The 26,456-nt window shown below is 41.1% G+C and overlaps 1 protein-coding gene across 1 annotated transcript in view; it reads left to right on the top strand.

The window, feature by feature from the left end:
- si (sucrase-isomaltase) overlaps positions 1 to 26,456 on the top strand; it is a 275,632-nt gene that overhangs the window by 132,906 nt on the left and 116,270 nt on the right. The window contains exons 19-20 of the mRNA XM_061919155.1: positions 5,801 to 5,955; positions 9,572 to 9,656. Coding sequence (XP_061775139.1) covers positions 5,801 to 5,955; positions 9,572 to 9,656 — 240 coding nt within the window. The remainder of the gene's footprint in view (positions 1 to 5,800; positions 5,956 to 9,571; positions 9,657 to 26,456) is intronic.

Raw genomic sequence — 26,456 nt, 5'->3', positions numbered from 1 at the left:
ATTTGTGTACAAGTGAGCAAATGTTTGAAAATACCAAAACTTTGTGGTGGAAATACAATAAAACCTTACTAGGTGATCATGTGATTTTACAATTATAAAATATAATTAATTAATATTAAGTAATATTCATATTACTTATTCTATGTCCCACTCTCCCTTGTGGAGGGGGTCCGGCCCGATCCGGTGGCCATGTACTGCTTGCCTGTGTATCGGCTGGGGACATCTCTGCGCTGCTGATCCGCCTCCGCTTGGGATGGTTTCCTGCTGGCTCCGCTGTGAACGGGACTCTCGCTGCTGTGTTGGATCCGCTTTGGACTGGACTCTCGCGACTGTGTTGGATCCATTGTGGATTGAACTTTCACAGTATCATGTTAGACCCGCTCGACATCCATTGCTTTCCTCCTCTCCAAGGTTCTCATAGTCATCATTGTCACCGACGTCCCACTGGGTGTGAGTTTTCCTTGCCCTTATGTGGGCCTACCGAGGATGTCGTGGTGGTTTGTGCAGCCCTTTGAGACACTAGTGATTTAGGGCTATATAAGTAAACATTGATTGATTGATTGATTGATATTTAGTAAAAGCCTTTTTGCTCAGGCAGTAACTGTACCATCAAGCTCTGTGGTCATTGTCCTTAATGTATCTGTCAATTCATTTATGTTTATTTACAACGTTGTATTGCATGAATGTATTTCTGATGTTGTTGATGGACAGTAGGCTATGTTGATTGACAGTATGATGCACAGTTGCACTACAGCCCCACACTAAAGAGTAAAGATGAGAACTCTTCCAAGTTGTCTCCTTTGCTTTCATTTGAGTTGCTTTACCCTATAACATCTGCACGACGTGAAATTATGATTGCTAATGTAGAAAAAAAAAAAAGTAAACTTTCAGAGTGCTGCCTTGGAGCACTTTTGTGTCCCCACCAACCTCAAAACCAAACCTACTCCCTTGGTATTAGCGGTGAATGTAGTATTACCGGCGGGCCAGCTCTAATGTTAATTTGATATTACCTCAAGGGCCAAATTAAATTAAACGGCGGGCCAAATATGGCCCGCGGGCCAGAGTTTGACACCCATGCAATGGTGACCCAGGGGGAGTAAATATTTAGGAACAAGCTCGACTTTGACTTGAATATCACAATCGGGACAATGTTTAATGCCACAGAGAGCGAAAAAAAATATATATTTTTTTAGTTTTTTTTTGACATGAAAGTACTGATTATTGAAGAGGAGCACAAATGAAAAATTAGACCCTTAGTGTTGAAGAGCAGGGACATGAAGGCTGTGGCATTTCCATGCTCATCAGCGCTACTAAGATAGAACGGCTGTAAATGGAATAAATTGTGTGTGTGTGTGTGTGTGTGTGTGTGTGTGTGTGTGTATGCAACCCAAAGAGGGTTCCGCGGTATTTGCCAGAGGATGGGGACAAAGTTGAAACACTGTTTTGACAAAATGAGACGGCTAAAATATGACCTTTGCTTGGACTTACTCACGATTCTCTTCCCACGGCGAGACAAACCGACAAAGACACACACATATTTACACAGTTGCTATCACAAGGGACATAAGAGAATCGGCGGATAAAAGACCGACCGTATCTTTCTGACCCTGTATTCTGCGAGATCCTTAATAAGACCAACATAAATAAAACAAAACTACTGTAATTCGAACAGTAGTGATTCATTGATATCCAACCAGATGATTGCTCAGTTTTTCCAGCACGTAGTTGTCGGAAACGTAGGGTTGTGTCAAAACGTCGACTGTGGTGGGGTTCGTTTTCCCGGAATGCAAAGGAAGGTGACGAGACATGGCGTGAAGGTAAATGCATGATTTCAATTTTAACTCAAAAGCTACAAACAAAAGGCACTCACAGTGGAGGCACAAAACCTAACACAGGGAACAAAACAAATACTTGAACATAAACTATGACCATAAAACAAACAACACTCACTGTGACATGAGCAAGGCAGCATGAACTATGGACATCAGTACAAACTATGGCATGGACAGGGCAAAAACAAGAGTGATGACACCAGAACGACTAACAGAAAATGACAGGCTTAAATAGTGACATGATTAACAACAGGTATGTGAGTTCAAACAAATGAAGCCAGTGAAACTAATGGTTGTCATGGAAAGTAAAACAAACCAGGGTGCGCAAAAACAGGAACTAATGGAGTCAAAAACCAAACAGAACATAACTAAACATAATCCAGACCACAGATTAATTGATTGATTGATACTTTTATTAGTAGATTGCACAGTTCAGTACATATTCCGTACAATTGACTACTAAATGTTAACACCCGAGTAAGTTTTTCAACTTGTTTAAGTCGGGGTCCACGTTAATCAATTCATGGTAACATGAACATGACAGGTTGTTACTTTATACAGGTATTAGCATAGTACCGCAATACTAATGAATCATATTTGGTACTACACCGGCCTCTGAAAAATTTTTCCGTCATAGTTATCGTCAACAACCCCCGTGTCATTGCTGGTTTACGAGCAGACGAGCATGTTCGGCAGTGCACAATCACAGAGTACTTACAAGCAGACACGGTGTGTGGACAGAAAAGGGAGAACGGACACATTTTGGCTTAAAAACTAACATTAAAGGTGAAGTTGTAACACTGAAAAGCCCTCAGGAAGAGGTGCTAAAGTCCATCTCCAGTCTAGAGAGTTTTAGCGACTTCTAAATCTAATCCTTGGATGTACTGACAAATTCTTTGAAACACCTTTGGAGCCGGCCTCCGTGGGGACGAATGAAGTAAGTTTCGTAAAAGTATCATCCCTGCAGGACGAGGAATAGCTAGCAGTGAAAACCAGGATTTGTCCGTCAAAAGCACACCTCTTCAACATGCCAGACGCCATTGAATGTGAGCATTTGCCCACTCAAGTTGGTTACAATGGCGAACTGCAGTCTGGTCGAGACGACCAGCATGCAGATGAGCTTTCCTGAGATGGTTTCTCGTAGTTTGTGCAAAAATTATTTAGTAGCTGTCGGGGTGGCTGGTCTCAGACAATCACGGAGGTGCTGGATTGGAGGTCCAAGGCTGTTGTGGTTACACATGATCTGCGGTTGTGAGGCCGGTTGGATGTACTGACAAATTGTCTTAAACAACTTTGGAGCCGGCCTCTGTGGGGAAAAATGAAGTACGTTTCTTAAAAGTATCGCCACCTCATGGCAGTAATACTACTATGATTACGTCAATATTTTTTGGCATCACAACATCTTCTTTCGTTTTTTAAATTTATAATTGGTTTCTAAAATCAGGAAATACGTCCCTGGGCACATGAGGACTTTGACTATGACCAACGTATGACCCTGTAATGATTTGGTATCGGATTGATACCCGAAGTTGTGGTATCATTCAAAACTAATGTAACACAGAAGAATAAGTGATAATTACATTTTAACAAAGGTGTAGTTAAGAGATGTTTAAAAAGAAAGTAAGCAGATATTAACTGTAAATGAACAAGTGGATTAATAATTCATTTTCTACCACTTGTCCTTAATAATGTTAACAAAATAATATAATGGAAAATGACACAGTATGTTACCGCATATGTCAGCAGCTAAATTAGGAACCTTTATTTGTTTACTTACTACTAAAAGACAAGTTGTCTAGTTTGTGTTGTGTTCCGGTTCCCGGATCACATCTCTAGTCTTTGTTTGAATCCCTTTTTGTGTTTTGATTATTTCTGTACTCTTCCGTTCCCTGAGTTGTGTGCACTTCCTTGTTTTATTCATCACCGTGGCGACTTCATTTGTTCCACCTGCACTGACACACCTGTTTGTGATGATTGCTTTAGTATTCAACCGGCTTGCTACTTTAGTTCTGTCTGGATGTTTTGTTTGCTTTATGCAACAGTTGTGTTGTTTTTTTCTACTTTGTAATTACTCTGCTAAGTCTCACCTTAGCTTCGCGTGCGCTCTTGCTAACACGTCGACTCTTGCTAACATTAGCATTTAGCTTCCAGTGCGTAGGCACGACGTTTCTTTACCTTTTGTCAAGTGTTATTTTATCTTTTTTGTATATTAAAACAAGCTCCTACACGCAATCCCGTCCGCTCAAAGTCTTGTAGCATCCGGGGGTGACAACTCCTGCATTCAAAATGCGTCCGAAACGCAACAGTATGTTCACTATTTTATTTAAAGGGGAACATTATCACCAGACCTATGTAAGCGTCAATATATACCTTGATGGTGCAGAAAAAAGACCATATATTTTTTTAACCGATTTCCGAACTCTAAATGGGTGAATTTTGGCGAATTGAACGCCTTTCTGTTTATCGCTCTGGAGGGGATGACGTCAGAATGTGACGTCGCCGAGGTAATAGAGCCGCCATTTTCATTTTCAACCCATTGTAAACATCGGGTCTCAGCTCTGGTATTTTCCGTATTTTCGACTATTATTTGGAACCTTGGAGACATCATGCCTCGTCGGTGTGTTGTCGGAGAGTGTAACAACACTAACAGGGAGGGATTCAAGTTGCACCACTGGCCCGAGGATGCGAAAGTGTCTGCCGCCAGACACCCATTGAATGTACCAAAGTGTCTCCACATTTTACCGGCGATGACAGACATGGCACAGAGATGTATGGATAACCTGCAGATGCATTTGCAACGATAAAGTCAACAAAATCACAAAGCTGAGTTTTGTTGATGTTGACTCATGTGCTAATCAGACATATTTGGTTGCGGCCTGACTGCCAGCTAATCGACGCTAACATGCTATTTACCGGCGGTGCTAAAGTAGACATGGCACAGAGATGTATGGATAACCTGCAGATGCATTTGCAACTATATTAAGTTTTCTTCCACCCACATTTAATGCGAAAAAAACATTTACCAATCGACGGATTTAAGTTGCTCCAGTGTCAAAAGATGCGAAAGTCCTGATCGTTTGGTCCGCACATTTTACCGGCGATGCTAACGCAGCTATTCGGCCATGCTATGGCTATGAATATCATCAATAGCGATTCGCTCGATAGCTTCTGTTTCTTCTTCAATACTTTCATACTCCAACCATCCGTTTCAATACATGCGTAATCTGTTGAATCGCTTAAACCGCTGAAATCCGAGTCTGAATCCGAGCTAATGTCGCTATATCTTGCTGTGGTATTCGCCGTTGTTTGTTTACATTGGCAGCACTGTATGACGTCACAGGGAAATGGATAGTTGCATCGCAAATAGCGAAAATCAAGCATTTCAAAGCTTTTTTTAGGGATATTCGGAGACCGGTAAAATTTTGAAAAAAACTTCAAAAAATACAACATGCCACTGGGAACTGATTTTTATTGTTTTCAACCCTTTTGAAATTGTGATAATGTTCCCCTTTAAGGACAAACTTGCAATAAGAAACATATGTTTAAGGTTCCCTAAGATTTCTTTGTTAAAATAAAGCCAATAATGGATTTTTTTGTGGTCCCCTTTATTTAGAAAAGTATCAAAATAATTTTGGTACCAGTAACGGGACAACACTACGGAGACTATAATGAAAGCAGCATTATGACAATTTCAGACCAGATTGATCAGTAATTCATGACTAATTGACCAAGATAACATATTATTGGGCTCTAGTCGCAATATGGTAAAACATATTTGCATAAAGAAGCATGTTAACGGTTTGAATAAAAACGGTTCAGGTAGAACTATTTTTTTAATGTTACATTGTTTCCCCGTGCCCTACCAAACTCTCTTCTAAGGACCGGTCGGTGGGGGTCTCTCTTCGAACGAAAAATCGATTTGTTTTTTAAAATTGTTCCTCAACTCTTGTAATCGATGTCTTCTGCAGCCTCAGGATCCAGCTTCATATGGCGCTGACTCCCTCCTGGTGGAGAGCTCCAAACGATACCTGAGCATCCGCTACACTCTCCTGCCCTACCTGTACACACTCTTCTACAAAGCCAACACCGTGGGGGAGACTGTAGTGCGACCCCTGATGCACGAGTAAGTCACTGAGATACGGTACTCCCGAAATCTCAAAACACAAGTGTGATGTTTTGCTAAGGTATACAGTTTTTCCATTCGCTTTTACTTTATTTGTATTTAAATCCGAAGATTTCAACTGTTTTCAAAACTAAGTACTCTTCAGTTTAGACCAGGGCAAATATAAGCTAAGCTAAATTAAACTAAGCTTTTCAATCTGGCCCGACAGACATTCCCGATTTGTTTTTGTTTTTTTATATTTAAGATGGAAAATGCAGCTGCCATTATGATGTGCAGTGATGTTTTCAAATTACAAAGTATTTCAATGGTTGGAATATGCGCTTTTGCATTATTTACTAAGGAGAATTTTAGCGCACATTTCTAAAGCTTAATAATATATCAGATCGTAGGTGAGTTTATTTTTCTACCCGTGCTGTTTGTTGCATTTTTGTCGCGTTTCGCTCGATTGTAAAACATGTTGATCGAGAAAGAGTGTGACGTTCATAAGTTGTCAATATTCAGTGTTTTATCGTTCATAGCAGTGTTAATTTCGTTGACGAAAAATTTTCCGTCATAGTTATCGTCAACGACCTTTTTTTTTCTGACTAAAACGTGTCGTGGAAATTTTCTTAAAGACGATCCTTTAGTGACAAATAGCTTTAAAATGATTTATTAAAGTAACACACAAATAATAACAAGCTCTGCAAAGCGAGACCAAACCAGAACGACACATCCGTTCGTTCCAGCTTGTTCTAACTCCTTTAGAATTCGACATGACAATTATACATTCTCAGAAGCACCACCCTCCATGCTCATTTACAAACAGTACACCAGTGCAATGAATACCCAAAGTCCTGTGAAGGGGAGAGGGTGTCGTTTGCCCAGAGGAGGGGGCTCACTCAGGAAAGGGGAACAATTTAGCTCTGCTGGGGGTCAAGAATAAATGACACATATGCCCAGGTCAACTAAAGTCCACATGTTACATCAAAGACACAGGAGACAGAGCTTGATCAGATAATAGATATCTTGCTAAGTGTCACATTCCTGAACCCAATAAACAACTTTTGGTACCCAGTTCAAAGAACATCATCTATTAAAATGAGTGCAAGTAATTTTGCTATCACAAACGAGACGATAACTAAATAAAAAATAATTTACCGCGGACTAAGACGATGACGAGGTGTATTGACATATTCGGCAACGAATAAAAACGAGAAGAAAATGTCTGCCAGAGACGAGATCCAATCGGAACTCATTTCGTTAGGAAGAGGCGGCAGGAGTTGGGAAGAGAACCAATCAGAGCGACGTGGTAAGGAAGTTACGTAAACCTAGTTTGCGTTTGAGACTGACATGTCAACGCCGGGGAGGGAGTGGAGGAAGGACATATGAGGAAATTTTAGATTTGACGTCAAAGATAACAAGACGCAGTGTAAGAAATGCAGCGCCAGGATTACGGGGAAAAACACAACAAACTTGAAGCGACATTTACAGTCGAATCACCCCGAAATCCACACACAGGTAAGCATTTTCCACAACATACAACTCACTCGACGTTATCCCGTTTATTACACGGCTTACTCGTGAAATACTAAATTTGAGACATGATTTTCATCAAAATACGACTTGTATCGGTGATTTTTCCGCGGTTTTGCTTTGACTTTCACAAATTGAAGGGAAAGTTTCCATATTACCCTTTAATCGACTAAATCTACCGTAGTTTTCGTCGACTATAATCTTATGATATTTCGTCAACTAAAACTAAAACAATTTAAATAACTAAATTATAACTAAAACTAAATTACATTTTAGTCAAAATGTAATTTTGACTAAAATGGCCCCCGAGTCAAAATAATTGCCCAGGCCTGGTTGATATCCATTACAAATATTTGCATCATTCTTAACTGGTAGTATGATTGCTATTGTAAATTGATATTGGAGAGTAGTACAGTGATATTACATGTTCCAATATGGGAATAAAAATAATAATGATAATGTGATGTTGAAAAGCAAGTAAATAATCATTCTAAAACTAAATCAAATTTTGCTGTCAAAATTAACACTGGTTTTTATTTTCGTGTACATTCTGTAAAAAAAAATTAAAAAATCCAATTTGTTTTTCTTAATAACGTATTTAGCATTCAATCAGACATTATTGTGAGGTTTTGTATTAGTGTTCTTAAAACGTATTTGTTTTCTCAAGATTTGGCCCCCGAGTCAAAATAATTGCCCAGGCCTGGTTGATATCCATTACAAATATTTGCATCATTTTTAACTGGTAGTATGATTGCTATTGTAAATTGATATTAAAGAGTAGTACAGTGATATTACATGTTCCAATATGGGAATACAAATAATAATGATAATGTGATGTTGAAAAGAAAGTAAATAATCATTCTAAAAAATCCTGACTCAAGATGGTGATCCGGATTAACCCCAAAATCAAATCACTTGTTCGTCACCCCGTTTCTGCCATTTCTCGAAAGTTTGACCCAAATCCACCCATAACTGTTTGAGTTATGTTGCTTACCAACAAACAGACCCCAGAAAATCAAAGGATAAATGAAATTGCCATGTCCGGGATGTCGGCAAACCGGCATGCGGCTCTTTAGCGCCGCCCTAGTGGCTCTCTAGAGCTTTTTCAAAAATGTCTGAAAAATGGAACAAAAAGAGGGGGAAATTTTTTATTTTTTTATTTTGACATAGTTTCTGCAGGAGGAAAAACATGACACGAACCTCCCTAATTGTTATAAAGCACACTGTTTGTATTGATTCGAGTATTTGGCGAGCGGCATCTTGTCCTACTAATTTTGGCGATCCTTGAACTCATCGTGGTTTGTTTACATCAGGGGTGTCCAAACTTTTTCCACTGAGGGCCGCACACTGAAAAATCAATACAATATATGTGTAAAAATATACATTTAGGCCTCCACTGAGGCTTGATCCCTGGGACACCACAATATTTTGGTCAAAAAAATATTTAAAAATGTGTCATTATTTTGTATTACTGTTATTCAAGGTTTAAATCTGTAGATCGACATCAGGCCTATTTGTCAATAAAAAGTTTTTAAAGATTTAAGTTGTATACCCTTTTTGTCAAAGATAACCCTGTTTTGTTATGAAAAAAACCACACAAAATTGATTTAACCCCCAATTCTAACCCTTGCTGCCGAGTGCTAAGCAGGGAGGCAATGGGTCCCATTTTTTATAGTCTTTGGTATGACTCGGCCAGGGTTTGAACTCCCAACCTACCGATCTCAGGGCGGACACTCCAACCACTAAGTAGGTAGTGAGTAAACTTTGAGGTTTACTAACATATACATGACTCGGTCACACTGGCTAGGTTACACTCACCCCCTAACCTCACTCTCATCCGGGTCACGGCACCACTGTGACCCAGGTGGTTTGGCCCCCTGCCTTTATACCACTCTACACGGGGACGCGAACCATGGTCGGTCGCATGAGAGCCTGGGTTGGCTAACTCGGCAGCGAACACTCTTGAAGTTGTCGGGGAGGGGGGTAAGGTTTAATAACGAACACATAGCCCGGCAACAACTACTGGCCTCGGTTGCGCTTAATAAACTGCGCACTTTGTTAAACTTATGTAATTAACAATTATTTGGTCACTGTCCCTTCTTAGGTTCTATTCTGACGAAAAAACCTGGACTGTGGACCGTCAGTTTCTCTGGGGAAAACACCTGCTCATCACACCTGTGCTAGACCCGGTAAGTTGACACAAACTGTTCCAGAACACACCATCGAGTCCTACTCGTCACCCCTTTGAGACACAACCTTATTTATTTATAATGCAGTATGTACATCATATATGGGACACCCAGCTAATCTGACACACTCACAGTACATCCATTGACCTCCACAGGGAAAACATGACATGGGATTTTCTTTGTTGCCCTCCTCTCTTCTCATCCCTCGTTCTTCTTCGTTTTAACGCTGCCTCTTTTCTCTCAACTATAATGAGAGCACTGACCTCATTACCAGCAGATTAGAAGTGTGTGTGTGTGACGGAAGTGTGTGTCCGTGCGCGCAAGGGCTAAGTTTCCTGTAAATGTGTGCGTCCGCACATGTATTTCTATGTGGGCCGATGTAACGATTTTGGTCATGTCAAAGTGCCCTGATTAGGCAATTTAGCATCGCCCCCTTGTGAATTGCGGACTAGTGGAAAGTAAATTGGATTCATAGTGCGACTGAAGTTACTTGAATCAGAGTGTAAAAGTTGAGAATACTTTTGGGCTGAAGGTGGAGCTGAAGTAGCAGCCACAAGGAAACTGAACTAGAACCATCCATCCATTTTCTGACGCTTTTCCCTTTTGGGTACCCGGAGGGAACCCACGAAGTCAGGGGGAGAACATGCAAATGTTTGAAATATCATGATAGTGTAAGATATGTTCTAGGGAGCTTTGAAAATGTCACAGATGCAACTGAATAACACCAACATTAGGCAGTCAAAGCACTCTATAAGGACATGGTATGAGACGTGGCGGAACAAAATGTCAAGTTGCGGACCGGTCCTTGAAAAGTCGCCAGTTCCCTTCCTGAGCACTAAAAAAGAAGACTCCATAAGGCAACATGCATCATTTCAGCCTCCCATCTGGGGAAGCCTTGACATACGTTGGATTTCTTGTTATAGAGATTGTTTAGTTGAACCTTTACAGTAATCTCACATTCGCAGTATTCTGCTGAGATAGAGTGTGTTTTACAATTTTTAGACTGAGATCTTCTGCTCAGTAGCCTTGGGGTTAGAGTGCCCGCCCTGAGATCGGTAGGTCGTGAGTTCAAACCCCGGCTGAGTCATACCAAAGACTATAAAACTGTAACCCATTAAACTCCTGCTTGGCACTCAGCATCAATGTTTGCAATTGGGGGTTAAATCACCAAAATGATTCCCGAGCTCTGCCATCGCTGCTGACCACTGCTCCCCTCGACTCCCAGAGGGTGGAACAAGCGGATGAGTCAAATGCAGAGGGTAATGTCACCACACCCAGTGTGTGTGTGACTATCAGTGGTACTTTAACTTTTAACTGTGATATCATGTTTGATTGTCCCAAGTTTACCAAATGTCCTGGCCAGGGTACAAGTATCACATGTTTTGCAGGGCCTTCAGGAGCAATTCTAGGGACGATTGAGGAACGTTTACAAAAGAAGGCATGAGATATCATGATAGTGTAATATATGTTCTGGGAAGATTTGAAAAGGTCACAGACGCAACTGATTAACACCAACATTAGGCAGTCAAAGCAATCCATAAGGACATGGTTGAAGATGTGGCGTAACAAAATGTCAAGTTGCGGACCGATTCTTGAACAGTCGCCAGTTAGCTTCCTGAGCACTAAAAAAGAAGACTCCATAAGGCAGCATGCATCATTTCAGCCTCCCATCTGGGGAAGCCTTGACATACATTGGATTTCTTGTCATAGAGATTGTTTAGTTGAACCTTTACAGTAATCACACATTTGCAGTATTCTGCTGGGATAGAGTGTGTTTGACCATTTTTAGACTGAGATCTTCTGCTCAGTAGCCTTGGGGTTGGAGTGTCCGCCCTGAGATCGGTAGGTCGTGAGTTCAAACCCCGGCTGAGTCATACCAAAGACTATAAAACTGTAACCCATTAACATCCTGCTTGGCACTCAGCATCAATGTTTGCAATTGGGGGTTAAATCACCAAAATGATTCCCGAGCTCTGCCATCGCTGCTGACCACTGCTCCCCTCGACTCCCAGAGGGTGGAACAAGCGGATGAGTCAAATGCAGAGGGTAATGTCACCACACCCAGTGTGTGTGTGACTATCAGTGGTACCTTAACTTCTAACTGTAAGATCCTGTTTGATTATCCCAAGTTTTTCTAAATGTTCTGGCCAGGGTACAAGTATCACATGTTTTGCATGGCCTTCAGAAGCAATTGTAGGGACGATTGAGGAACGTTTACAAAAGAAGGCATGAGATATCATGATAGTGTAAGATATGTTCTGGGAAACTTTGAAAAGGTCACAGACGCAACTGATTAACACCAACATTAGGCAGTCAAAGCAATCCATAAGGACATGGTTGAAGATGTGGCGTAACAAAATGTCAAGTTGTGGACCGATTCTTGAACAGTCGCCAGTTCACTTCCTGAGCACTAAAAAAGAAGACTCCATGAGGCAGGCAACAGAACATGCATCATTCCTGCCTCCCATCTGGGGAAGCCTTGACATACGTTGGATTTCTTGTTATAGAGATTGTTTAGTTGAACCTTTACTGTAATCTCACATTTGCAGTATTCTGCAGGGATAGAGTGTGTTTTACCATTTTTAGACTGAGATCGTCTGCTCAGTAGCCTTGGGGTTAGAGTGTCCGCCCTGAGATTGGTAGGTCGTGAGTTCAAACCCCGGCTGAGTCATTCCAAAGACTATAAAACTGTAACCCATTAAACTCCTGCTTGGCACTCAGCATCAATGTTTGCAATTGGGGGTTAAATCACCAAAATGATTCCCGAGCTCTAACATCGCTGCCGCCCACTGCTCCCCTCGCCTCCCAGAGGGTGGAACAAGTGGATGAGTCAAATGCAGAGGGTAATGTCACCACACCCAGTGTGTGTGTGACTAGCAGTGGTACTTTAACTTTAATTTCTAACTGTAAGATCCTGTTTGATTTTCCCAAGTTTACTAAATGTTCTGGCCAGGATACAAGTATCACGTGTTTTGCAGTTCCTTCAGGAGCTATTCCAGGGACGATTGAGGAATGTTTACAAAAGAAGGCATGAGATATCATGATAGTGTAATATATGTTCTGGGAAGCTTTGAAAAGGTCACAGACGCAACTGATTAACACCAACATTAGGCAGTCAAAGCAATCCATAAGGACATGGTTGAAGATGTGGCGTAACAAAATGTCAAGTTGTGGACCGATTCTTGAACAGTCGCCAGTTCCCTTCCTGAGCACTAAAAAAGAAGACTCCATGAGGCAGGCAACAGAACATGCATCATTCCTGCCTCCGATCTGGGGAAGCCTTGGCATACGTTGGATTCCTTGTTATAGAGATTGTTTTGTTGAACCATTAATCTCACATCTGCAGTATTCTGCTGGGATACAGTGTGTTTTACCATTTTTAGACCGAGCTCTTCTACTCAGTAACCTTGTGGTTGGAGTTTCCGCCCTGAGATCGGTAGGTCATGAGTTAAAACTCTGGCCGAGTCATACCAAAGACTATAAAAATGGGACCCATCACCCCCCGGTTTGGCACTCAGCATCAAGGTTTGAATCACCAAAATGATTCCCGAGCTCTGCCATCGCTACTGCCCACTGCTCCCCTCGTCTCCCAGAGGGTGGAACAAGTGGATGAGTCAAATGTAGAGGCTAATGTCACCACACCCAGTGTGTGTGTGACTATCAGTGGTACTTTAACTTTAACTTCTAACTGTAAGATCCTGTTTGATTGTCCCAAGTTTACTAAATGTTCTGGCCAGGATACAAGTATCACGTGTTTTGCAGGGCCTTCAGGAGCTATTCTAGGGACGATTGAGGAACGTTTACAAAAGAAGGCATGATATATCATGATAGTGTAATATATGTTCTGGGAAGCTTTGAAAAGGTCACAGACGCAACTGATTAACACCAATATTAGCCAGTCAAAGCAATCCATAAGGACATGGTTGAAGACGTGGCGTAACAAAATGTCAAGTTGCGGACCGATTCTTGAACAGTCGCCAGTTCCCTTCCTGAGCACTAAAAAAGAAGACTCCATGAGGCAGGCAACATAACATGCATCATTACTGCCTCCCATCTGGGGAAGCCTTGGCATACGTTGGACTCCTTGTTATAGAGATTGTTTTGTTGAACCTTTAATCTCACATTCGCAGTATTCTGCTGGGATAGAGTGTGTTTTACCATTTTTAGACTGAGGTCTTCTGTAAGATCCTGTTTGACTGTCCCGAGTTTACCAAATGTTCTGGCCAGGGTACAAGTATCACAAGTTCTGCAGGGACGTCAGGAGCTACTCTAGGGACAGGGAAGCTTGAGGAACATTGACAAAAGGAAGAGTCTTGTATAAATTGAAGTTTTTGCTTCTCTGTCGAGGTTCGTACGGCCATGAAAAACCTGGAAAAGTTGTGAGATTTTAAAACGTTGTTAAATAAGTTATTTAAAAAGAAATATTTTGTATTTGCATACCCTAATTGTTTCCAAATGTTGTATGTAGCACGGCACTAATCAAACAAAACCGAAGTTATTGACAGCCCACTAGCTGCGGAAATCCACGGTGACGTTTTGGGGAATTTACTGAGTAATTTGGTAAACTGAAACAATACAAAAAGAATGCCGTTGTAAGTCAATAATGCAAACACAGTTACCGTGAACATGATAGCACATTAGCTACTGTTGAAGACGCTAGCGTCATTACCTTACACATGCATGTTTACATATGCAGAATATCACTCCCACAGACATCCCACATGGAAAGGTTTAGTGCAGGGGTCCCCCAAACTTTTTGACTCGCATTGGGTTGGAACAATTTGGCCGGGCTGTGTGTGTGTGTATATATATATATATATATATATATATATATATATATATATATATATATATATATATATATATTTAAATATTTGTGTATTTCTTTATTTATTTATTAACATGCATACGCATGCACAAATTTCCAAAACGTTAACCACCATGTGGCTACAATAAAAGACAAACAAACGGATATATAATACGTGGTACTGTTTTTATAGTACATATATATATATATATATATATATATATATATATATATGTATATATATATATATATATATATATATATATATATATACAAACCACAACACAAACCACTACGACATCCTCGGTAGGCCCACATAAGGGCAAGGAAAACTCACACCCAGTGAGTATATATATATATACCTATATATATATATATATATATATATATATATATATATATATATATATATATATATATATATATATATATATATAGGTATATATATATATATATATATATATATATATATATATTTTTTTTTTTTGTTTGTTTGTTTTTGTTTTTTTATATATATATAAAAATATATTATATATATATATATTATATATATATATATATATACATATATTATATATATATATATATATACATATATATATATATATATATATATATATATATATATATATATATATATATATATATATATATATATATATTTCGCGCACTAATTGACTGAACGAGCGTGCACTTGCCGCTAATGATGTCACATCATCGATGAGAAAAGGCATTTTTGACAATTTGTTTTCCCAAACTCACACCGAGAGTAACATGAGTAAAATGGATTAGAAATGACCGATTTAAAATAAAATTAAATAATTTTAACATTTTTTAACTTGGGACTTATGTCGCCCGGATTTTGGACGCTGGCGGGCCGTATCCGGCCTGCGGGCCGTAGTTTGTGGACCCCTGGTTTAGTGAGTATTAACAGTTGTACTTATATTGTAAAACTTATAAACTTTGCTTTGAGAAATACATGCCTATTATGGGCCCTAATTTTTTTCAGAAGATTTGACAAAGTCACGGAAATACATCCTGATATTCGTTAATCCAAACAATATAAGCATGTTGTAACAAAATGTAAATTGCAAAAGAACCGTAATAATATTTTGGTAAGAAAATATTAGTCGGCCAGCAAGACTAGAGTTTCCACAAAAATATAGCAAACAACTTTGGACCTTTCTGCTAATGAAATGCAGTCAAGCCAAGATACCAAGAGCCCTAGAACGCATGAATTCATTCGACTCCTTCAAGCCATCCGAGGACACAAGCTGCCTTTTTTCCCTCCACCAGATTGTAGTGAAACGTACCTGTGTTGGGAACAAGTGTGTCTGTGATTCTGGGCTTGCTCTGCACTTTAAAAGACTTAAAAGATTTGTGTCCCAACAAATGACAGAGGACACAAGTCTGAACCACCAAATAGATTTTTTTTTAGGCTTTGGGATGGAGATAAAGACTGTTTAAAGAATGTTGGAACTGACATAAGAGAAAGTTTACCTTTGTGTGCCAGCTCGGAGTCTTTTTGTTCTCGAGACGTGCCGTACATTTCAGATGTAAGTAAGGTTGTGTGGTATCAGTATCGGACCACGATACCAATGAATAATATTCGCTACTATACCGCCTCTACAAATAACGGTTTCCCCCTGTGCCACCTGTCGTAGTCACATCTTGTCATTGCTAGTTTACGATCAGACGAGCATGTTCGGTAGCGCACACACACAGAGTACTTACAAGCAGACACAGGGTGTAGACAGAAAAGGGAGAGTGGACGCATTTCAGCTTAAAAACTAACGATAAGGGTGAAGTTATAACACTGAAACGTCACCAAGTAGAGGTGCTTTAAAACATGGCTAATGTCCATCCACAGTCTGCAGTGTTTTAGCTACTTCTAAATCACTAATCCTTGGTATCGGATTGATACCCAAAGTTGTGGTATCATTCAAAACTAACGTAAAGCATCCAAAAAGCAGAAGAATAAGCGATTATTGCATTTTAACAGAAGTGCAGATAGAACATTGTGGAGGGGGGCGTGGCATGCGGCCCTGCAGCGAAGCGGGGTGTGTCTCTGTCTTCTTGTTGTGGGACATTCATCCTCCACTGTTGCCATTTTTAATATAAAGTAGTGTAAAGTTATTTCTTACATCTGTCCGTCATCATCATTGGCGGTCACTCGAAGCGAGTTTGACGATCCTCCTGGTAGGGGGGTATCCCTTTTATGGTGCGTGACTTTGTTTAACGTGGGAAACTGGTGCACAGACAGTCACCACACGATCCTTGGCAAATCCGGGTCAGGACCCAGTGGCTGCAGCCTTCATCCGCCATCTCAGGCGTTGTTATGCTCCGTAGGGTTAGCAATCATTCTCCGCCTTTTCCAACGTTGAGGTTTTGGGTTGTTGTTTCCCCATAACTGGGCCCACATGGATGTGGGGGTGCCTTCTTCCGCCATGGCAACCGTTGTGGTAGTTCTTACATCTACCGTCTTCCACCTGCTCCGCCATTAAGGTCTTCACCGTATCCCTGGCTAGGGGGCAGTCAGGTACTAGGCCTTTGCCAAGGGCCACCTGGGGTAACAGTAGTAAAGGGGTAAACCTCCTAGTGCCCCAAGACCCCATAGAGGAGCCTCCACTGCCGGATGCACTTTAATGTCATGCCCAGGACATCTGTCAGTAAACCTGCCATGAAAGCTGTAAAATATACCGGTGTAGTGAGTTTACATTATTCACCCAAGGAACTTTAGTTATTAGAGAGCTCCGGGTAGACGTTTTTTTAAGGGACACATTTCCGGCGTTGTTTTTGCACTCATGAGCCACGGATGAGGCGATGCTGCTCAGTTATTGATTTAAATAAAATCTGAATGTCATTGAAACAGTTAGCTCCATCTTTTGACACTTCTTCCACTCCCATCCTTGCACGCTACACCGTTACAACAAAGATGACGGATACACAAAACTGCACATCCTGAAGCGACTGTCAGAAAGCGGCTTAAAGATGATCTGTAAAACATAATCTATGCAACATTTTGACCAAACAACCACCATTACATGTTATGTAGACCACAAGGAAGTGTTGTCAACGTAGATAACAAAAAATATATATATGACAACTTTAAGGAGCCCTATAATCCGGAAAATAGACCTAACTAGACCCGCTCATCGGCATTGCACCTTCTGGTGCACCCTATGGTCCGGAAAATAAGGTAGTTGAAAATAATGCTTTTATCCTACCTATTTTGTGTATACCTCATTGCCTGAAGTTTGAGAATGAATGCTGTGTTTGATTTGTGTCCACATTAGAAACGAGTCATGATTCTATCCATCCATCCATTTTTTACCGCTTATTCTCTTTGGGGTCGCGGAGGGCGCTGGTGCCTATCTCAGCTACAACCGGGCGGAATGCTGGCTACACCCTGGACAAGTCGCCACCTCATCGCAGGGCCAACACAGATAGACAACATTCACACTCACATTCACACACTAGGGACCATTTAGTGTTCCCAATCAACTTATCCCCAGGTGCATGTCTTTGGAGGTGGGAGGAATCCGGAGTACCCAGAGGGAACCCACGCATTCACGGGGAGAACATGCAAACTCCACACAGAAAGATCCCGAGCCTGGGATTGAACCCAGGACTACTCAGGACCTTCGTATTGTGAGACAGACGCACTAACCCCTCTGTCACCGTGCTGCCCGAGTCATGGTTCCATCAAAGTTAAAGTTAAAGTACCACTAGGTGTGGTGACTCTACTCTCTGCATTTGACCCACCCCAAGTTCCACCCCCTCGGAAGTCAGGGGAGCAGTCAGCAGGGCGGTGGATGCGCTCGGGAATCTTTTGGTGATTTAATCCCCAAATTCCAACCGTTGATGCTGAGTGCCAAGCAGGGAGGCAATGGGTCTCATTTATCCTGATGATATCTGATACCACAGACTTGATTTTTGGTTGTACATGTGGGTCACAGTGTAAAACTAAAGTACCGTATTTCCTTGAATTGCCGCCGGGTAAATAGTGTGCGCCTGCCTTGAATTACTTCCGGGTCAAACTCGCTTCGCAACCGGTATGCTAAAAAGAACAGTAAGCAGCTATGTTTTTTTAATATACCGTAGCCGCGTGTGTCAAATATGAGTCATTAAATGACTCCCACCTCCTGGTGGTAGAGGGCGCTAGGGATCCTTCTTGCGACTATTTGGCTGCAGAAAAAGTGACGACTGACGTAATATGTGCTGGGACGGATTCGACGCGGGGGGTGCACGACGGACCTTTTAGGATGTAACACTCCTATGCTGGCTATGTAAACAACCGGGCTGAAATAAAGCATGTTCCAGTCCTAAATACCCAGTGTATCGTTTATACAATAACACTTCATGGTGGCAGCGGTGGGATACAGTTAAAGTTAAAGTTAAAGTACCAATGATTGTCACACACACTCTTGGTGTGGCAAAATTATTCTCTGCATTTGACCCATCACCCTTGATTACCCCCTGGGAAGTGAGGGGAGCAGTGGGCAGCAGCGGTGCCACGCCCAGGAATCATTTTGGGTGATTTAACCCCCAATTCCAACCTTTGATGCTAAGTGCCAAGCAGGAAAGGAATGAGTCCCATTTTTATAGTCTTTGGTATGACTCGGCCGGGGTTTGAACTCACAACCTACCGATCTCAGGGTGGACACTCTAACCACTAAGCTACTGAGTAGGTCACCCAAGGGGCAGAACGGGAGGGGGAGTTGTCCGAGGATAATTTTGTCGTCGCTCGCACGTGAGGAGCCGAGCTAAATGATAGCAGCGGTCTGACAGCAGTTTTCTAAACTGGACTTTCAATCGAAGCAGGAGGTAATAAAGGAAGATCTCCATCGAGACAGAGAGACTTTTAAAACAGAAGAAAGATAAGGAAGACTTCTATAAACAAGTTATCGATGCTTTTTGATCAGAAGGAGCTGGCATGGACTTCATTTTTAAGTAAAGGTAAGACCATAATAACGTTTTTTTTAATTAAATGTGCTTTTCATGATGGTATCCTTACATAGTCATGAGCTTTGGGTCATGACCGAAAGGATAAGATCACGGGTACAAGCGGCCGAAACGAGTTTCCTCCGCCGTGTGGCGGGGCTCTCCCTTAGAGATAGGGTGAGAAGCCCTGCCATCCGGGAGGAACTCAAAGTAAAGCCGCTGCTCCTCCACATCGAGAGGAGCCAGATGAGGTGGTTCGGGCATCTGGTCAGGATGCCACCCGAACGCCTCCCTAGGGAGGTGTTTAGGGCACGTCCACGGGGAAGACCCAGGACACGTTGGGAAGACTATGGGAACGCCTCGGGATCCCCCGGGAAGAGCTAGATGAAGTCGCTGGGGAGAGGGAAGTCTGGGTTCCCTTGCTTAGGCTGTTGCCCCCGCGACCTGACCTCGGTTAAGCGGAAGAAGATGGATCCTTACATCACATTCAAATTTTTACCGCATGCCTGTGTCAAGTGTCGGAGTGAGAAGAGGTTTTAAATTAGCCACCCGGCGGCAATTTAAGGAAATACGGTATACTAGTAAATAAAGTATACTTAAAATCTAAAAAGCACTGCCCTCGGTTTAATTGACGGCAACGCAACGGTGGAGCTGAAACAAAGCCATATTCCGACAATTAACTGCACATGCTGCCGTTGCTAAGCGATTCCCGCGTCTGCCGTCTTTACGTCTCGCCGTGCGGAGCAGCTGCGCCCGTCACAGCCACTCAGTGGCTTCAACTGGTGAGGGGGTAATGGGCGGCGACTACATAATGTACAGTGACAGACCATCTTCTCCCTTCAGTATCTGCGGGAGCATGGTTGTAATCAGCCGGCGTATTGTACCGCTCTCAGAGTGACTCACCCACTAAACTGTTTTTGGAACCGGAGGACCCAAGTTCATGCAAAGATCTATAGGTAGGGGGGGTCGGGGGATGAAGTCATCAAATAAAACTAAATGTCTTTCGTGTTCACCTCCTAACCTTGCATTTTCCCTCGAATGTCTCATCTCTCTTTATTTATCACTCCGTCCACCGGCCTTCTTTGCTCTAATGATGTCGGAGCTCCACCGTTCAGATCAGTCGATGCGCAGACCTTGATCTCTCGCCGTCATCCCCTCTGGTCATCGTCGAAAGCCTCCTTAGCCGATTTCTCCTTTTTCTTTTGAGTTCATACTTTCATCAAATGTTGGCTCAGTTTCTCATCTTGATTCTCCTAATCAGCAGCCGTCAACTCAGCCTGAGGATCCTTTATGTTTTTTTCCACTTCATCCAGGATTTACGGTCCGTGCTGCTCGCCGCTCTTTTCACCTATGCCGTCTGATCGTGGCATCACACGAGCATGAAACCGTGGGCTACCTAATAGCTTAAAGAGCTTCCTTCTGTAATTTAAAGTGTGGAGACGAGCTTCGTGGCCTGTAAATCATAGCAGACCAGCTAGTCTCTTCCATTAATAAGTATTGTTAAAGGGGAACATTATCACCAGACCTATGCAAGCGTCAATATATACCTTGATGGTGCAGAAAAAAGACCATCTATTTTTTTAACCGATTTCCCAACTCTAAATGGGTGAATTTTGGCAAATTAAACGCCTTTCTGTGTAATGCGCTGGAGGCGATGACGTCAGAATGTGACGTCGCCGAGGTAACACACCCGCCATTTTCATTTTCAACACATTACAAACACCGGGTCACAGCTCTGTTATTTTCCGTTTTTTTTTACTATTTTTTGGAACCTTGGAGACATCATGCCTCGTCGCGTCGGTGTGTTGTTGGAGGGTGTAACAAAACTAACAGGGAGGGATTCAAGTTGCACCACCGGCCCGAAGATGCGAAAGTGGCAAGAAATCTGCCGCCAGACCCCCATTGAATGTGCCGGAGTGTTTCCACATTCTACCGGCGATCCTAAGGCAGACATGGCACAGAGATGTATGGATAACCTGCAGATGCATTTGCAACGATAGTCATCGAAATCACAAAGGTGAGTTTTATTGATGTTGACTGCCAGCTAATCGATGCTAACATGCTACGCTAATCGATGCTAACATGCTATTTACCGGCGGTGCTAAAGCAGACATGGCACAGAGATGTTTGGATAACCTGCAAATGCATTTGCAACGATAGTCAACGAAATCACAAAAGTGAGTTTTGTTGATGTTGACAGACAGCTAATCAATGCTAACATCCTACGCTAATCGATGCTAACATGCTATTTACCGGCGGTGCTAAAGCAGACATGGTACAGAGATGTATGGATAACCTGTAGATGCATTTGCAACTATATTACATTTCCTTCCACCCACATTTAATGCGAAACAAACACTTACCAATCGACGGATTTAAGTTGCTCCCGTGTCAAAAGATGCGAAAGTCCTGATCGTTTGGTCCGCACATTTTACCGGCGATGCTAACGCAGCAATTCGGCCATGCTATGACTATGAATTCGCTCAATAGCTTCAGTTTCTTCTTCAATACTTTCATACTCCAACCATCTGTTTCAATACATGCGTAATCTGTTGAATCGCTTAAATCGCTGAAATCCGAGTCTGAATCCGAGCTAATGTCGCTATATCTTCCTGTGGTATTCCCATTGTTTATTTACATTGGCAGCACTGTATGACGTCACAGGGAAATGGCCAGTGTCTTCGCAGAGAGCGAAAATAAGGCACTTTAAAGCTTTATTTAGGGATATTCCGAGACCGGTAAAATTTTGAAAAAAACTTCAAAAAATACAACAAGCCACTGGGAACTGATTTTTATTGTTTTTAACCCTTTTGAAATTGTGATAATGTTCCCCCTTTAAGCATCAGATTAACTTTGTCACGAGGGGCACGCATAGTGAAGTGCGAGTTGTCCACCCCAAGATGCAAATGGACCAGGTCGGAAAGGAATAGCAGGTAACAGCTCGGTTTAATATGCAAAAAGATAACACTGGGACAAAGCAGACAAAATGAACAAAAGAAAAGCGCGTGCCGAACGCACGGGAAGCTAAAGCTAAACCAGCAGAGAGTCAAGAGTCCAGAAGGTAGCGTGCCGGGCGCACGGGAAGTTAAGGTAAAGCTTAGCACAAGAACTAGGTACCGACGTGAAAGTTGCTCACCGCAAACAAAAGATCAAGGCTGAACAGAGCGAAAAGGCAGGCTTAAATACTGAAGTCATAAATAAAACACAGGTGCGAGTCAAAAGCAAGAGCAAGTGAAATAAATACGAAGCCACGGTAACCAGATAAAACAGGAAGAACAAAACTCGGGATCGGAAGAGTCCAAAAACAAACAGAAAACACAAAAGGACTCAAAAACCAAAATAACATGTGATCCGGGCGGCGGATCATAACAAACTTACTCGCATATGTCTTTGGATGTTCTCATTCATCCAGGACTTTGTCATCTCAGGGCATTCAACCGATTGCAACTGGACTGTTTGGTTGGTATTAGAAGACGTTTCGCCTCACATCCAAGTGGGCTTCATCAGTTCTACTCAGTGGCCTAGTGGTTAGAGAGTCCGTCCTGAGATCGGTAGGTTGGGAGTTCATACCAAAGACTATACAAAATTGGGACCCATTACCTCCCTGCTTGGCACTCAGCATCAAGGGTTGGAATTGGGGGTTAAATCACCATAAATGATTCCCGGGCGCGGCACCACTGCTGCCCACTGCTCCCCTCACTTCCCCCAAGGGGATGGGTCAAATGCAGAGGACAGATTTCACCACACCTAGTGTGTGTGTGACAATCATTGATACTTTAACTTAACTTAACTTCATGCCTTGAGACCTCCGAATTTGGGAAATTTAGGGGGCCGGGTGGGTGTTGGGGGCGTGGGGTTGAGGTGCAGGCAGCATACTCCTTCCCCTTCGAGCTGTCCTGGATTAAATGAAATTATTTATTTCCAATCATTTCGGAACATGCAAGCGTGTACCCCCCTTTTTAGACCAGTTGATCTGCCGTTTGATCTGCCTCCCTCCACAATAGAAATGGGGGCAGAGGATGAAGTACTGGCTGTCCAGAGTCGGGACCCGGGGGTGGACCGCTTGCCTGTGCATCGGTTGGGGACATCTCTGCACTGCTGATCCGTCTCCGCTCGGGATGGACTACTGCTGGCGCCACCATGGACTGGACTTTCACTATTATGTTAAATCCACTATGGACTGGACTTTCCCAATATTATGTTAGACCCACTCGACTTCCATTGCATCCAGTCTCCCCTCGAGGGACTCTCCAAGATTTCTCATAGTCATTCACTTTGACGTCCAACTGGGTTGTGAGTTTTTCCTTGACCTTTTGTGGGGTCTGAACCGAGAATGTCATTGGGGCTTTTGCAGCCCTTTGAGGCACTTGTGATTTAGGGCTATATAAATAAACATTAATTGATTGATTGGTCGATTTCTTCTTCTTACTTGTCGTAGCTATGTCTCTTCTTCGTTCTTCTGCTTGGTCTCCTTCGTGTTGTGTGTGCAGTTGTGCACTACGTCCAAAAGCCATAGATGTTATTGTTGCGTCCTGGAAGAGTTAATGCTGCAACGGGTTCTGGGTATTTCTTCTGTTGTGTCTATGAGTTGTTTTTTTCCCTTGGCCTCAGTCTGGATCCCCTCTCCAGGGGCCTAGGCTCAGACCGTCCCCTGTGCCACCCCCATTCTTTACCTGTATCTCACCTTTTTTGTAAGGGGCGCCGGAAGTTGGCAGACCCGTCAGTAATCCTGTTCTGTCTCCCTGTAACGTTTGTCTGATCTCGAATGGGATTGTGCAGAAAATGTTTATTTTCCCTCGGAAATTAATAAAGCATCTCTGATTCTGAGAGGCGAAACGTCTTCTAAGACAAACCAAAACAGTCCAGTTGCAATCAATCGAATGCTTTGAGATTACTCACACATGGCATTCTGTGTATTACTGTATTTGTTTTGTTCCAGATTCTAAAAAAAATATGATTATGAACAGCATTTTCCTCCTGTTTTAACATTTGCTCTTAAGGTTTCAAAAACATATGGTATGGCCAAAGAAAGGAAGCGAGTGAAATGACTTTGATAGACAGGATGGGTTTTCACGGCTGACATATTGTATTTGATATTTTCCTTTGAGAAGGACCTGTGGCTCCTTCATTCAATGCTCCGCCTGTCTGTATGTTCTCCTCTCCCCCTTTTCTTCCTGTCACAAAGAGCAAGGATCTGACAATGCTATCAAAGGGCTTGTGCTCTTCTATTGATTGCTCGTGTCTGTCCACCACCTCAAGCCATCACAAAAGCTGTCACCAGGAGTGATGTGCGATGCCACAGATTTTCTTTCCGATTCGTTACCGAGTAAAATTCAGGCTCGTATCGGTTATACCGATCCGATACCGATACTTTGTGCAAACATACTGGAGGTGTCTGGTAAAATTTATAAAGTAGTATATTTCAAATGTTGCGTGGGGAATCGTCTTCAAACGATACTAAATAACAAGGCGGAGCTAATGACGACGTTATTTTGCACGGAATATGTTATCATCTTTATATTCGATTGTGTATGTAGTGTCTCCAAATAACCTACAATAAAAGGATAAATATACATGTTTTTTTTAAATAATACATATATATATATTTTATATATATGTATGTATATATATATATATGTATGTATGTATGTTTGTATGTATATAATATGCATGTATATATGTATACATATGTGTATATATATGTATGTATGTATGTATCTATGTTTGTATATATATATAATATGCATGTATATATATATGTGTTTATATGTATGTATTTATATATATATATATATATATATATATATGTATATATATGTATATATATATATATGTATGTATGTATGTATGTGGTGTCTCCATATATATATATACATATGCATGTATATATATGTATATATATGTGTATATATGTATGTATTTTTATATATATATATATATATATATATATGTATGTATATATATATATATATATATATATATATATATATATATATATATATATATATATATATATATATATATATATATATATATATATATATGTATGTATGTGTATGTAGTGTCTCCAAATAACCTACAATAAAAGGATAAATATACTTGTTTTTTTAAATAATACATATATATATATATATATATATATTTTTTTTTTTATATATATGTATGTATGCATGTTTGTATGTATATAATATGCATGTATATATGTATATATGTATATATATATATATATATATATATATATATATATATATATATATATATATATATATATATATATATATATATATACATATATATATGTATGTATGGGCTTCACGGTGGCAGAGGGGTTAGTGCGTCTGCCTCACAATACGAGGTTCCTGCAGTCCTGGGTTCAAATCCAGGCTCGGGATCTTTCTGTGTGGAGTTTGCATGTTCTCCCCGTGAATGCGTGGGTTCCCTCCGGGTACTCCGGCTTCCTCCCACTTCCAAAGACATGCACCTGGGGATAGGTTGATTGGCAACACTAAATTGGCCCTAGTGTGTGAATGTGAGTGTGAATGTTGTCTGTCTATCTGTGTTGGCCCTGCGATGAGGTGGCGACTTGTCCAGGGTGTACCCTGCCTTCCGCCCGATTGTAGCTGAGATAGGCGCCAGCGCCCCCCGCGACCCCGAAAGGGAATAAGCGGTAGAAAATGGATGGATGGATATGTATGTATGTATGTATGTTTGTATATATATAATATGCATGTATATATGTATATATGTGTATATATGTATATATATGTATATGTATGTATGTATATATATATAATATGCATGTATATATATGTATATATTTGTATATATGTATGTATGTGTATATATATATATGCATGTGTATATATATGTTTGTATGTGTATATATATATATATATATATATATATATATATATATATATATATATATATATATATATATATATATATATATATATATATATATATATATATATATATATATATATATATATATATATATACATATACATATATATATATATATATATATATATATATATATATATATA

Source organism: Nerophis ophidion, linkage group LG13 (genome assembly GCF_033978795.1).
Source record: "Nerophis ophidion isolate RoL-2023_Sa linkage group LG13, RoL_Noph_v1.0, whole genome shotgun sequence".
Lineage (NCBI taxonomy): Eukaryota > Metazoa > Chordata > Actinopteri > Syngnathiformes > Syngnathidae > Nerophis > Nerophis ophidion.
Note: the sequence above shows the minus strand (reverse complement) of the source record. Positions and strands in the feature narration are given on the sequence as shown.